General features: G+C 45.4%; 1 protein-coding gene across 1 annotated transcript; it reads left to right on the forward strand.

The window, feature by feature from the left end:
• The first annotated feature begins 1,155 nt into the window (after positions 1–1,155).
• Positions 1,156–11,834, forward strand: Cdca7 (cell division cycle associated 7). The gene is made up of 9 exons (XM_021155682.1): positions 1,156–1,260; positions 3,842–3,964; positions 6,804–7,040; positions 7,518–7,601; positions 8,447–8,653; positions 8,973–9,110; positions 9,688–9,837; positions 10,250–10,386; positions 10,665–11,834. The coding sequence occupies exons 1-9, from the start codon at positions 1,240–1,242 to the stop codon at positions 10,693–10,695; spliced, it is 1,128 nt and encodes a 375-aa protein (XP_021011341.1). The 5' UTR covers positions 1,156–1,239; the 3' UTR covers positions 10,696–11,834.
• Positions 11,835–12,103: the final 269 nt, after the last annotated feature.

Here is a 12,103-nt window from a genome sequence, read left to right on the forward strand (position 1 = left end):
TTCCTTGTCTCTAGCACAGAGGGAGGGTGACCCCTGGGCAGCTCCTTCCAATCCATTGTCTTCGTCGGTTATTTATGTCTTTATGGTCAATACCTAGAGAGGTGTGTGTGAGTGTGTGTGTGTGTGTGTGTGTGTGTGTGTGTGTTGCGCATGCTCTCTTCACAGAAAAGGACTGTGGCAACATCAATACTAAGAGAAAAGTTTTGAAATAAGGGGGAATGCTTACACTTCAAGAAATGTTTTAAATCTATGATTATAATTAAAGCTCTTTTTAAAAATGCACCCAAGGTTTTTCGGTCGTTGCTGTTTTTTTTTTTGTTTTGTTTTTTTTCTGTGTTTTTACTCTTTAAAAACAGGAGAGCCTCGTTTCATCCCTGTGCCGGTCTGAGTGAGAAGGGCTATTAAGAAAGAAAGGAAGAAAGAAAGAAAGAAAGAAAGAAAGAAAGAAAGAAAGAAAGAAAGAAAGAGAGAAAAGTCTTTTTTCTAACTAGCTCTGGTTGTTCCCAATTTTGCCTGGAGAAAAATGGACAATCCACAGTGTAATCGCCTGCAGCTTTTATCTACGAAAGATAAAGCTCTAAAGACTTTTACCCTTCGGAGAAGGTTTTACTCAACTGAAGGGCTATTTTTAAACCCACGCCCGAATCTTTCTTGAAGCAACAGGACTTAACTGGTCTATTGACTTCATATAGATAGTGGTGTGGTTGCTAGATAAGAGGTGCTACGCTCTCAGCTATTTGTGGGTGATATCTCTGCTCTGTTCTTTAACATTTTTAAGAGATTAAACTACAGCGAAAGTGTGAACGCAAAGAGAGGCTTTACCAGCCTTACAGCCCCCGTTTTGTATGCAAATCAGACGGCCAGTCCCAGGACCTTGGCAGCCACTTTCGCGCCACTTCCCAGGACCGCGCAGCTTCATAAAAAGCCAGTGGCACCAAGTTCCCACAATGCCACTGTTTCATAGAACATTCAGCAGTTTCCGAGGATACTCAAGGTTATTATAACCACTAGAACCGCTTCTATTTTTTTCCAGAGCTGGGACGCTTCGGGTACTGCTGGAGAGGTCATCTTAGCTGGCAGGACCTGCGTCCCGGCGCGGGAAAGCCGGTGGCCCCGCCCCTCCGGCGGCGGAGTGCGCGCCCCGCCTCTGTCCCGGAGCTCGGGTTGTTCGGGCTCTGAGTGCTGGTGTGTTCCGACGAACTGTCCCCGTTCCGAGTGCCTTGGGTGCCCGCCGCCAGCATGAAGGCTCGCCGCGCGCGGGTGAGGCCCGGCCGGGTGCACCGGGGCGGGGTTGGTGGGTGCTAGACACGGGCGGGTCCGGACCACTTCCCTCCGACTCCGCGGGTTAGCTCCGCTCACTTGTCCCACGCGCTCCTGATTGTCGCCAGGTTGGGGGAAATCACAGATCGATTTTCTTATAATCTTTGCACCTAGGATAACTCAAGGCCAAGGTGACGCGCCCACCGGCGCGCACGGAGTTGCCAGCGCTCCGGGAACCTGCGGCACGGGCGCTCGTGCTCCACGTGCGCGCGGAGGCCTGGGACTCGCTGCTGGCCATCGTGTCTGGCGGTCGTATCCCAGCCTCCCACCTTCTGGGACCTCACCCTGCACGACCCGCTGGCGGCGGGTGCGTTGTTACCTATGCGTGCACTAGTGGCCCTGGGATCGATCCTCTTTTGCTCTGCGTCCCCTTCTAACCACTCTGGATCTGCGGGTTTAGCGTAGATGGCCTTGTGAGCATTTCTTGAGAACTTGGATTGTGCACGTGGGGGGAGGTATTGTTTTAGTCCTAGGCTGTGGTCAGGCGCAATTTTGGGGTCCAGCGATGCAAGTCGTGTGCCGCAACCGTTTAGTGAGCTTCCCTGCGTCCCCCAACTCCCCACCCGTCCCACCCTTTTCTACCCGGCTTGCAGCTGCGAGCTGCTGGAACGTTACTCTTTTTGCTCCAACGGAAGCCAGAACTTATGTCCTGCCCTGGAGTGGGTTGAAGAGTGGGGGGATGGGCGGAAAGGAAGACAGTGACGTGCTTCAAATAAATACCGGGTTCGGGGGCCCTTGTGGCGAGGTCTGAGTGGGTAGACGGAGTCGTGGTCTCATAGCGGATCTCCGCGCGTGGGGAAATGGGCTTTGGAGTTTGGCTCGCCTTGGTGCATATTTGGGCACCTGACTGGAGGAATCGACTTCACCTCTCCGCACTTCAGTTTTCTTACTTATTTAAGTGATGGTAACGTCGATGCAAAGAATTAAGCGAACATCAGTACCAAATCTGCCGTCAAAGAACACTCACCATAAATAGAATAAAGAGTTACCTCTGCCAAAAAAGTTCACCCCAGGCACGACCTTTGGCTCTCATTTTTTGTGTCTTTTCCGTCGAAGACATACTTGCCTGGTGAACGACTGACTGTTGGCCTGTCCTGGCTTGTTAAAGATTAGCCTCTTTTCCTGATGGCTTTTGATTGACTGCCTCCCCTGAGGCTGACATGGAGTTAAGTTGATTAGTAGAGTGTAGAGAATTAAAGTCATTTAAGGAGCTGTTTTGGGGATTTCTTAGTTCTTTGCATTGTGTTGCACCTTGGTGCCTTGGACTTCCTCTACCAGAAACCTGGGCAGACTTGAATCCCTTTTAACTCCTAACACTCCACCCACCGCCTCGAACATCTATTGTAAATACAATATTTGGTAGCTCTCTCGAATACCACACATTGCTACCATTAGGATATCAGAAGCATACACAAATGGTTGATTGGTGTCTACTTAGGAACATGATGTGGAGGCTGGATCACCAACATCTTGGAAATCATTTTATTGTATCCAGAGACTGAAATGTAATGTGTTAGGTGCGGAAGGAAGTCTTTCCCAACATCTAGGCATTTTCTGTTCCCTGTGAACACCCTTGGGCACTCTGGTGGGGCTGGCCCAACTTGGGTCAAAAAGAACTGGCCAAATAGGCTGTCCTGGTTACATTTTCTAGTGGACAGTGCAGGGCTGTAAGCTAAAATGAATGGAGCTTTTTCATAATTCTGATTAACTTGACCTTTATTTGCTAGAAATGCTTACCGCTGACTTCTACCACAGGTCTTAAAATTCCCAAGTCTTTTGGGGGCCACGAGAAAGCTGTATGGAGCCCATGGTCAGAGAGTTCCTATGGAATCCAGTCTTCAACCTGGCCTAGGAGTGTTAGTTGACCTCTGACTTGGCTTCTTGTACTATGTATTTTCGGGCTGATAACCCTTGATTTGTAAAGACTGCAAAGCCTCCATACCCCTCTCCTTGGAGCGAGCGGCGCCCATTTGGGTGACTGCCATCTTAAAACACAGGACCTGCCCAATTTTTGTAGTTTAGGAAATTAACATCACAGTGCAGAGCCCAAGGCTTACATAAAAAGACCTCATTAGCTTGATTTTTGGCTGAGGGAGAAAAATTGCTCCTCCATTTTGTACTTTTGAAATCTCCTTTTAGAAGTACAGTTCAATGAGAAAAAATGAGGCTGGGTTTTAGGAGCTGGCGTTAAGCTCTGTGGAGTTCTGTAATGCTAAATGCTTCGGAGTTTAAGGTGGGAGAAGTAACTGCAGATATTCGGCTAAGTTGATAAGTGCCATTAAAATGACCTCCAGAAGAGATCCTTCCTTAGAATTTGACCCAAGTTGATTACATTTTTTAAATTTTTTATTTATTTTTTTTGGTGGCAATTGCCAATCATTTTTCTCTGTAAGGTCTGAAAAAGTTTCTGTCCGTCTGTCTGCTCTGCTGTGTAAACTTCCCAGACTGAGGGCTGATGTGTTGAGTAGTCCTGTCTGGCCAGAAGCACCCTGTCCAATGGTGTTGCCATTTCTCTCCGCAGCAAAAGGCTCTCAAAGTAAAGAACTTAAAGAATGTCAGGTATATGAAGTTGATTTCCATGGAGACGCCGTCCTCCTCCGATGACAGTTGTGACAGCTTTGCTTCTGATAATTTTGCAAACACAGTAAGTGCTGCCTGAGAATAAACAGGATCGAGTCTGCCGTGCTCCAAATGCCCCCAAACACTTTGTGCACGATTTAAAAACCGCTTGCTTTTTCGCCTGCATTTCTATACAGCCGTTAGGAAACTGCACCATGCGCTGTCATTTCGCCTCACTCTTTGCTGTGGTTCTAGGTGGTAATTGTTGAAGGCAGATTAGCTGCTTATTGTGTCCTTTTGAAGTGTCGCCTCACCTAACGCGACTGATGACTTGCTATAACAACTCAGAAATCATTTGTAAACCTCTGAACCATTTTTCTTTGTAACAAAAGCCATTCTCCTGTAGTGAGTGCACTTGTAAATGTGATTTGCTCTCTGCACAGTTTATGGAAAATTGGTTCTTGAAAACGGAAAAAAAATCCACATGCACATTTATTTATTTATTTTACAGAAACCTAAATTCAGGTCAGATATCAGTGAAGAACTGGGCTCATGTTTTTGGTGTTTTTTTCTTTCTTTCTTTTTTGTAATGAGGACTCTGAGAATGAATCTTTCTGCAGCTTTTCGAAAGGTGAGGTGCAGGATGTATTAAGTCACTGTGGATTTTTACAGAAACCAAGGCCAGATGCCACTAAGGAATTGGCCAGCATTTTTCATGCCGACTCTGATGAGGAATCATTTTGCGGTTTTTCATAGAGTGAGATACAAGATGGAATGGTGAGTGTGAGAATTCCACCAGTATCAAGCAGGGAGGTACACCGAGAGGCAGGAGACATTGGCTTTTTGAGCTGATAACTCTCCATCCATCTAGGAGATTTTGATGACCTGATTATAAATATTTTCTTCATGTCTTAAAGCCATTCTTATACTAATGTCCTGCTTGTAGATCTTAAACATTTTTTTAGGTTTTGGGAAAGTGCTAAGTAAAGTTGGCTAGCCTCCAAATTACCATTAGCTACAGAGCTGACCTGATCACAGGAAGCACTATGTCCTATGTAAGCTACCTTTGGCGCTTACACGTGTAGGTGCCCAACCCAGTGCTAGCATGGAGCTGAAAGAGCCGGGTCCCATGGTTCTAGTTGTTCCTGTGTCTAAGAATCTCTTAGGACAGTGTAGCTCATAGCAGGTAGGGCCCTTCTTGCTTCTGTGTCTGCTTTCCCTGGGTGTGCTGCCCTTCCCTCAGCTCTGTCACCTGCTGTGCCTGTGCCTGCGCCTTACTCCCTACTCCCTGAGCATAGCATGCTTTCTATAGACTTTCTCCCAAAGAAGTGCACTTGTTACAAATCACCCGCATGTTATTTATGTTGTTGTCCCTGACCACATTCCCTACAGGCCACCACTTGACTGGCTCTGCTGTGACAGCACTTGGCTCTAGAACTATTTTATTACCATCTATACCTACGCATATTTTCTCTAATAAGAGACTTTGGTCCAAATTGGTGTTGATTTGCATTTGTGAGCTGGGGCCAGTCTACAGGTCTGGGTGTGACCCATTGTTTGTGGCTTGACTACTCTAGGCAGGCTCTTAGCTCTTTGTAGGTATTACTTGTGCTGAATCAAATGCCTGTTGATTGAAAGAGCTAAGAATCCATAAAAGTTTTGATTTATGATCTCCATCTATGAATACAAAATGTACATGAAGTACTAAGAGCTACCCGTAAGATCCTTACTTATTCGTGCTAGGGATCAAACCCAGGGTCTTAGATATGCTAAACATAGATTCTTCCATTGAACTAAGTCCTCGCCCCACTCTGTTTTGGAGGTGCTAGGGAGATGGTTCAGCTTGCCCTGCAAGTACAAGAACTCAAGAAACCTATGTAAATGCCTAGGGGACGCAATTCATGTACATACATGTAAAAATGAGAGCAGCTTTCCTGAACATACATGTACAAAGCTTTTATGTGGACATATATTCTTGTGTCTATACCTAAGAGTAGATGGCTGGGATACATAGAAACTGTTTAGTTTTTGAGCAAGCTTACAGATTTGGCTATACGAGTTGGTATGAAGTCTGTAATTGCAGCTTCTCAGAAGGCAGAGCTAGGATCCCTAGAGCAAGCTGACTAGTAAGATGAGATACATCAGTGAGCTCGGAGTTTGATTGAGAGACCCTGTCTCAATTAGTAATGTTAAGGATGCCTCCTGATCTTAAGCTCAGGCCTCCATGTGTACACTCACACGTACATACATGTAAAAATGAGAGCAGCTTTCCTGAACATACATGTACAAAGCTTTTATGTGGACATATATTCTTGCGTCTATACCTAAGAGTAGATGGCTGGGATACATAGAAACTGTTTAGTTTTTGAGCAAGCTTACAGATTTGGCTATACGAGTTGGTATGAAGTGATGTCTCACTAGGTCTTGACTTCCAAAATGTTAATTTGAGTGGTACCTAGACTAGTCAGGTTCAAAGACAGAAAGGTGGTGTTTGCCAGGGGCTGGGGCGGGAGAGATTGGCAATATTATGTGTATTTTAATCGCAGTTAAAACTGAACTGGAAGTTGATAATTTAGGCTATTATTTCATACCGTCATAGGCATTTAAACCATGTTTATGCATGAACTGAGTTATCCCTAGAGGGTTTTTTGAAAATAGGGATTATTTTTAAGGAAATGAGAAGGGGGCAGGAATTTATTAAAAAATCATTTAGACATGTAGGTCTCAGGACAGTAAGGGTGGCTCAGACACTGTCTTACACCAGTAACAGAGTATTCATTTGCAAGACTTGATTTTTTTACCCACCATCCTTGCTGACTGGTTAAGACTGATTTTGCTCATGTCCTTTACTCCAAAAGGATTTTGTGGTGCCACTTGTCTGCCACTCGGCAGATTTTAATAACGCCTTCTCTCTGGTTAACTAGAGACTGCAGTTCAACAGGGAAGGCTGCAGGACCCGAAGTCAGTGCCGGCACTCTAGGCCTCTTAGGGTAGCAATGAAGTTTCCAGCACGAAATACCCGGAGGGCGGCCAGCAAAAAAGCAGCGCCCCCAAAGCCCTCTGAGAGCTCTGTGAACGATTCCCCCTCTGACTCTGAAGAAGAAGATGGCATGAACTTTCTGGAGAAGAGGGCCTTAAATATAAAGCAGAACAAAGCAATGGTGGGTATTTGAATGGATCCAAACCCTTCCTCGCTTTCTTCTAAGCAGTTCCTTTCTTCTCTCTCCTAAGAACTGTTTGTAAGCTGTGAGATTTGACGATGTGTTTGTTTCAAAGATTTATACTTATTTACGTGGAGTAGAGGGTGAGACTGTGCAGCTGCTCTTGGAGGCCATAAGAGGGCGTTTTGCATCCCCTGGAACTGGGGTTCGGGGTGGTTGGGAGATCTCATGTGGCTGCTGGGCACTGAACCCGGGTCCTCTGCAAGGGCAACAAGTGCCTTTTACAGCTGCGCCAGCCCTCCAGTCCCCATCCGCTCTTTACACCCTGTAAAGAGTTAGAATAAGCCTAGTAGGGAAATGAGAAACTTGACTATGTCAACTTATTAAGCAGAAAGTTGAGGGGTAGGCTAGCCTTCTTTCTACAAATTGCCCGTTGTCACCAGTTCTAATTTCTGTTTACTGTCTTCCCCTTTTTAGCTTGCAAAACTCATGTCAGAATTAGAAAGCTTCCCTGGCTTGTTCTCTGGAAGACATTCCCTCCCAGGCCACAGAACCAAAGATGTAAGTGCTTCTTTCTATCCTGTTGTGACCAAGGCCAGAGCAGATCTCTGAGTGAGACTTTACAATCTTGTTTTTATATGGGGACGGGGCTGGAAATGTGTCCTTGAAGCTCTCGCTGCTCTCTGCATTTTGGACACATTAGCTCTGCTCTCCTACGGCCATGCTCCTGATCAGCTCTCTGCTCCCCATTAGCAGCCAACAAAATAGATGACTTATTTCTGTTCCCTCAAGTAGCACATTTTGCCCCCCACATGCTAGATACAAAGTAGGTATTTTTAAGAAGAGATTGAGGGAAAAGGAAGTATATACAATCTCTTTGTCAAGTCATATCTTAATAATGACTTAATAATCTTAATAATTATTTGATTTTATCCCAAGGGTCAAAGCTGGTGTGACTGGGGATGGGTGGTTTGTTGTGCTGTCCATAGCAGAAAAGCAAAGCCAGCGTTCCTTGCTTCTCCCTTGGAAGGCAGGCTGGAAGCCAGCGAGAAATGGGGAGAAGAAATGGACATTCTTTGCTTATATGTAGATAGCATAAGTGTTCCAGGAGTGTAGAGATGTTACAGGAAAGGTTTTTGGGTCAGGAGCTTAGGTGTTAACATATTCAGTATCTGGAGTAGAAGAGTAAATGGTAGAAAAATTAAATAGAAGAATAAATAAAATTTTCAGTGGCTATATGGCATTGGGGTTTGTTTTGTACACATAACGAAAAAGGCAAAGAAAATGGGAAAAACGGGGGCCTCTTCTTATACTAAAACTACTTAGGGGATGATGCAGGCTCTTCAGAGTGCTGGTTCTCTCTGTTACAGAGTAAGTGGATCTATCTTGTGTGTTTCATTTGCCAGTCAAAGTCGCCTAGACGACGCACATTCCCAGGTGTGGCTGCCAGAAGGAACCCGGAACGGAGAACTCGACCTCTTACCAGGTCAAGGTCCCGGATCCTGGGCTCCTTGGGTGCCCTGCCCACCAAGGAAGAGGTGGAGGAAGAGGAGGAGGAAGAGGATAAGTACATGCTGGTGAGACAGAGGAAGTCCATGGACAGCTACATGAACGTGAGTCCTCACTGAAGGGTGTTGTCCATCTCCAGGAAGCTTGGCGTCACCAACACAGTCTCAGACCATTCCTAAGTCATCAGTGCTACACACACACACACTTAGTTTTGTTAGTGGGCAAGAGTCAGACTCAATATTGTAGGAATTATGTTTATACTTTTGGCTAGTTATTCTTACAGTAAACGTAGGGCCCGCCCCCTCTCTCCATAAGCAAGAAAGATTTCCCAGATTGACTTTCCTGTCAAACTCTAAATGAAGCATCTTGAGATTTGGGGATGCAGAGAGCCGGAGAGGAACTCGGTTCATGATTCTTCTTCAGGACGATGATGTGCCCAGAAGTCGGAGGCCTGGATCCATGACCCTTCCGCATATAATCCGACCCGTAGAAGACGTCACAGAGGAAGAGATTAGGAACATCTGCAGCAACTCGAGAGAGAAGATTTATAACCGCTCTCTGGTGAGTGCCTTGAGGTTACATCTAGAAACCGAAACACCCTGCAGAGGGCAGATAGTATCTTTCCTGAGGGTGCTGCAGGGCGTTATGGTCTGGGCATTCTTACATTTCTTTTTCATAAAAAAGAAAGAGTTTTACAGCATGTCTGGGATCGAATTATCTGTATAGGAGGTCTACAGTAGGGTTATATACATTTTTTTGTTTTAATTTAGAAGTTGATTCATTCAACTGGAATTTACTGAGTATTGTTAGGGTGAACTTATTGATATTTGCTGAGACTGTAGTAGAGAGCCAAAGATGAAAAATGGATTTGGATGGGATTTTCTTTTTCCCACGCTGAAAATCAAACTCAGGGTCTTGAGTGGGTTGGGCAGGTATTCTGGCACTGAGCACTGAGTGATAGTTTTGACGACGCTGTTGCACCCCCGATGGAATGGGGGCCTTGCTTGGGCTGCTTCTCATCCTTACACACGTAGGCGTCAGATGACCTTCAAAGGCCTTTTTGACCAGTGTGGGTGCTCTCTGTTTCCCTCTACAAAGGGCAGCGTTTGCTCCTTCCTTCATCTGGTCCTCCTTTTAGGGTTCTACATGTCATCAGTGTCGCCAGAAAACCACTGACACCAAAACCAACTGCCGAAACCCAGACTGCTGGGGCATCCGGGGCCAATTCTGTGGTCCCTGCCTTCGAAACCGCTATGGCGAGGAGGTCAAGGATGCTCTGCTGGATCCGGTACGTGGCTGCAATATTTGGGGAGGGGCTTGAGCTCTTGGTGTCAGGAGACCACAGTGTGATGCTGCATGAAATAATGAAATAACTGTGCAGAGAGCACAGGGCTGCTGCCCAGAGGAGCTGATTCCTTTTTCCTCGGTGATGGTTGTGTAACTTTCTTGAACCGATTTTATGGGGTCTGTGTGTGTGTGTGTGTGTGTGTCTTGCTAGGGTTCAAACCAAGGCCAAGAGCCTTACATATGCTAGGCAAATGCTCTCATACTAGACCCAAAACTCCTACTTTATGATTTATTTTATTTAAATCACGGGTTAAATAGATTAATACTAAGTTCTTTAATGACTAAAAACCTTAAACAAACGAGTGGATGGCGCATGAAGCCTAGCCTCAGGGTGCTTTCCCACAACTCTTCAGAACTGGCACTGCCCGCCTTGTCGAGGAATTTGCAACTGCAGCTTCTGCCGCCAGCGTGATGGGCGCTGTGCCACCGGAGTCCTGGTGTACCTAGCAAAGTATCACGGCTTCGGGAATGTCCATGCTTACTTGAAAAGGTAATGGCCTTTTTCTTTCTCTTTCACATCTGAGTCTTCAGTTCATTTATGTGCCTTGATAAAAGACGATAGAAGTCTGAGCAGGGAAATGTTAGTGGAAATGCGTCTTTCTCAGGGTAGGCAGTGTATGTAAAATTCAGTGTGTGTGTGTCTAAGATGTGCACTGACGATATATGTTAGGGGTCCATAAGGACATTTTTCAAAAGAAAGAATTTGACTTTCCAAAGAGAATTCATGGTTGAAAACCGTTTTGACGTCTTCCCCTTTGTCTTTCACAGTCTGAAGCAGGAATTTGAAATGCAAGCGTAGAGCCTGAAGATTATCTGCTCGCCTTCAGCCTCTGAAGGCTCGCTTGTTCTCGACGTTGTGTTGATGGGAACCCGAGTAAGAATCTCGGCCATCAGTCTGCCTTAGAACTTGGTCGCGTTGATCTCATAGCTCACACTTGTTTCTGAAGCATCATGAAAGGCATTCTGCTCCTTACATTTCAGCTATATGTAGTGTCTCAGAGCTTGCCCCGGCCCCACCTTGTAGCCTCCCTGGTCTTTTGCCACCACTTAGATTCTGAGCTATCTTTAACTGGCAGCTTGAGAATTTGTGTGATCAGGACATACCCAAGCACTTTGGGGTACAGTAGTATTGTGAAGCAACGGTTGTGATGAATCGCAAAGAGCCCCTTAACTTGTTTACACAGAATCAACGCACATAGTTTAGTGTCTAGTGATTATATTGGCTGATGTTTTAAATGGAAAGGGCCAAGGCACAAAGGGCCGGAAACCATGAGGAAGAATTAGGTAGTTGTTGTAAACTGGAGTATGGCCACATTGGATGGCTTTCTTCTGGAGGAATACATCTCTGGGGTGCTGTGCTCAGTGTATGTCTTGTCACAGCTGACACCGTTGCTGCTGTCATCTGGCTTACCTAGTCACCCAAAGGTTTGTGGGAACTTGGTACCATAATTACTAAAATTGCTGTAGAAAAGGCGTTCTGGGAAAAATAAAGATGATAGCTCTGCAGCGGGTTGATCTGAAACCTTGGTGTTCTGCTTCCAGAACTTAACCTTAATGTCACTTTAGATCCTGGCAGTTTCCTAAAGAGGTAACCCTGGGGGTTGTGTCCAGGGTTTCTATATATTTAGGTTTGAAACACTTTTGGAATGATGGGAAGTGACCTTTTAGAGATGGGTAGCTTTGAACCTCTCTACCAGTGTAGTTTATGGGCGGGTGCCTGAAGTCACCCTCCCGCCCCTTTCCCTACAGGTGGGTCATTCAGTACTGGTGACTAAGTGACTGAGTCCCTCACCTGTGTAGCCTGTCAGCTGTGCCTACTCTGTACTCTGTCTGTGGTGCTCAGTTGGATCTTGAATCGTTCAGTGTAAATACAGCTTTTTGCTCTGTAATGCTTTTATACAAAGGTTTTTATTTTAATAATAAAACATTTTGTTCTAACTTGGGTGTTTATTTTTGTTTTTAAAAAAAGTTTCAATGTTACTTTCCCCCCTGTGCTTTGAAAGGGCATTTCTGCGTCTTCTAAAACTTGCTTTGGATTAAGTTTCTGAGGCCCACAGCCAGCTCTTTTATAAAGGGTCTCATTTGTTGATATGACTCTTAGCTGGAATCTCAAAGTGGACAAGACAACCACGTTGACTGACTGTACAACATGAACCCGGGGAAGTTTTATGTTATTTCTCCTTTATTGTTTGCAGTACTTGAACACT

Source organism: Mus caroli, chromosome 2, assembly GCF_900094665.2.
Source record: "Mus caroli chromosome 2, CAROLI_EIJ_v1.1, whole genome shotgun sequence".
NCBI lineage: Eukaryota > Metazoa > Chordata > Mammalia > Rodentia > Muridae > Mus > Mus caroli.

Bases quoted from the DNA above. Each gene is read 5' to 3' on its own strand.
- Cdca7 (XM_021155682.1), top strand. From the start codon at position 1,240: ATGAAGGCTCGCCGCGCGCGG. The intron at 8,654-8,972 runs GTGAGTCCTCAC...ATTCTTCTTCAG, and splicing joins CCATGGACAGCTACATGAAC to GACGATGATGTGCCCAGAAG. The intron at 9,838-10,249 runs GTACGTGGCTGC...ACAACTCTTCAG, and splicing joins AGGATGCTCTGCTGGATCCG to AACTGGCACTGCCCGCCTTG.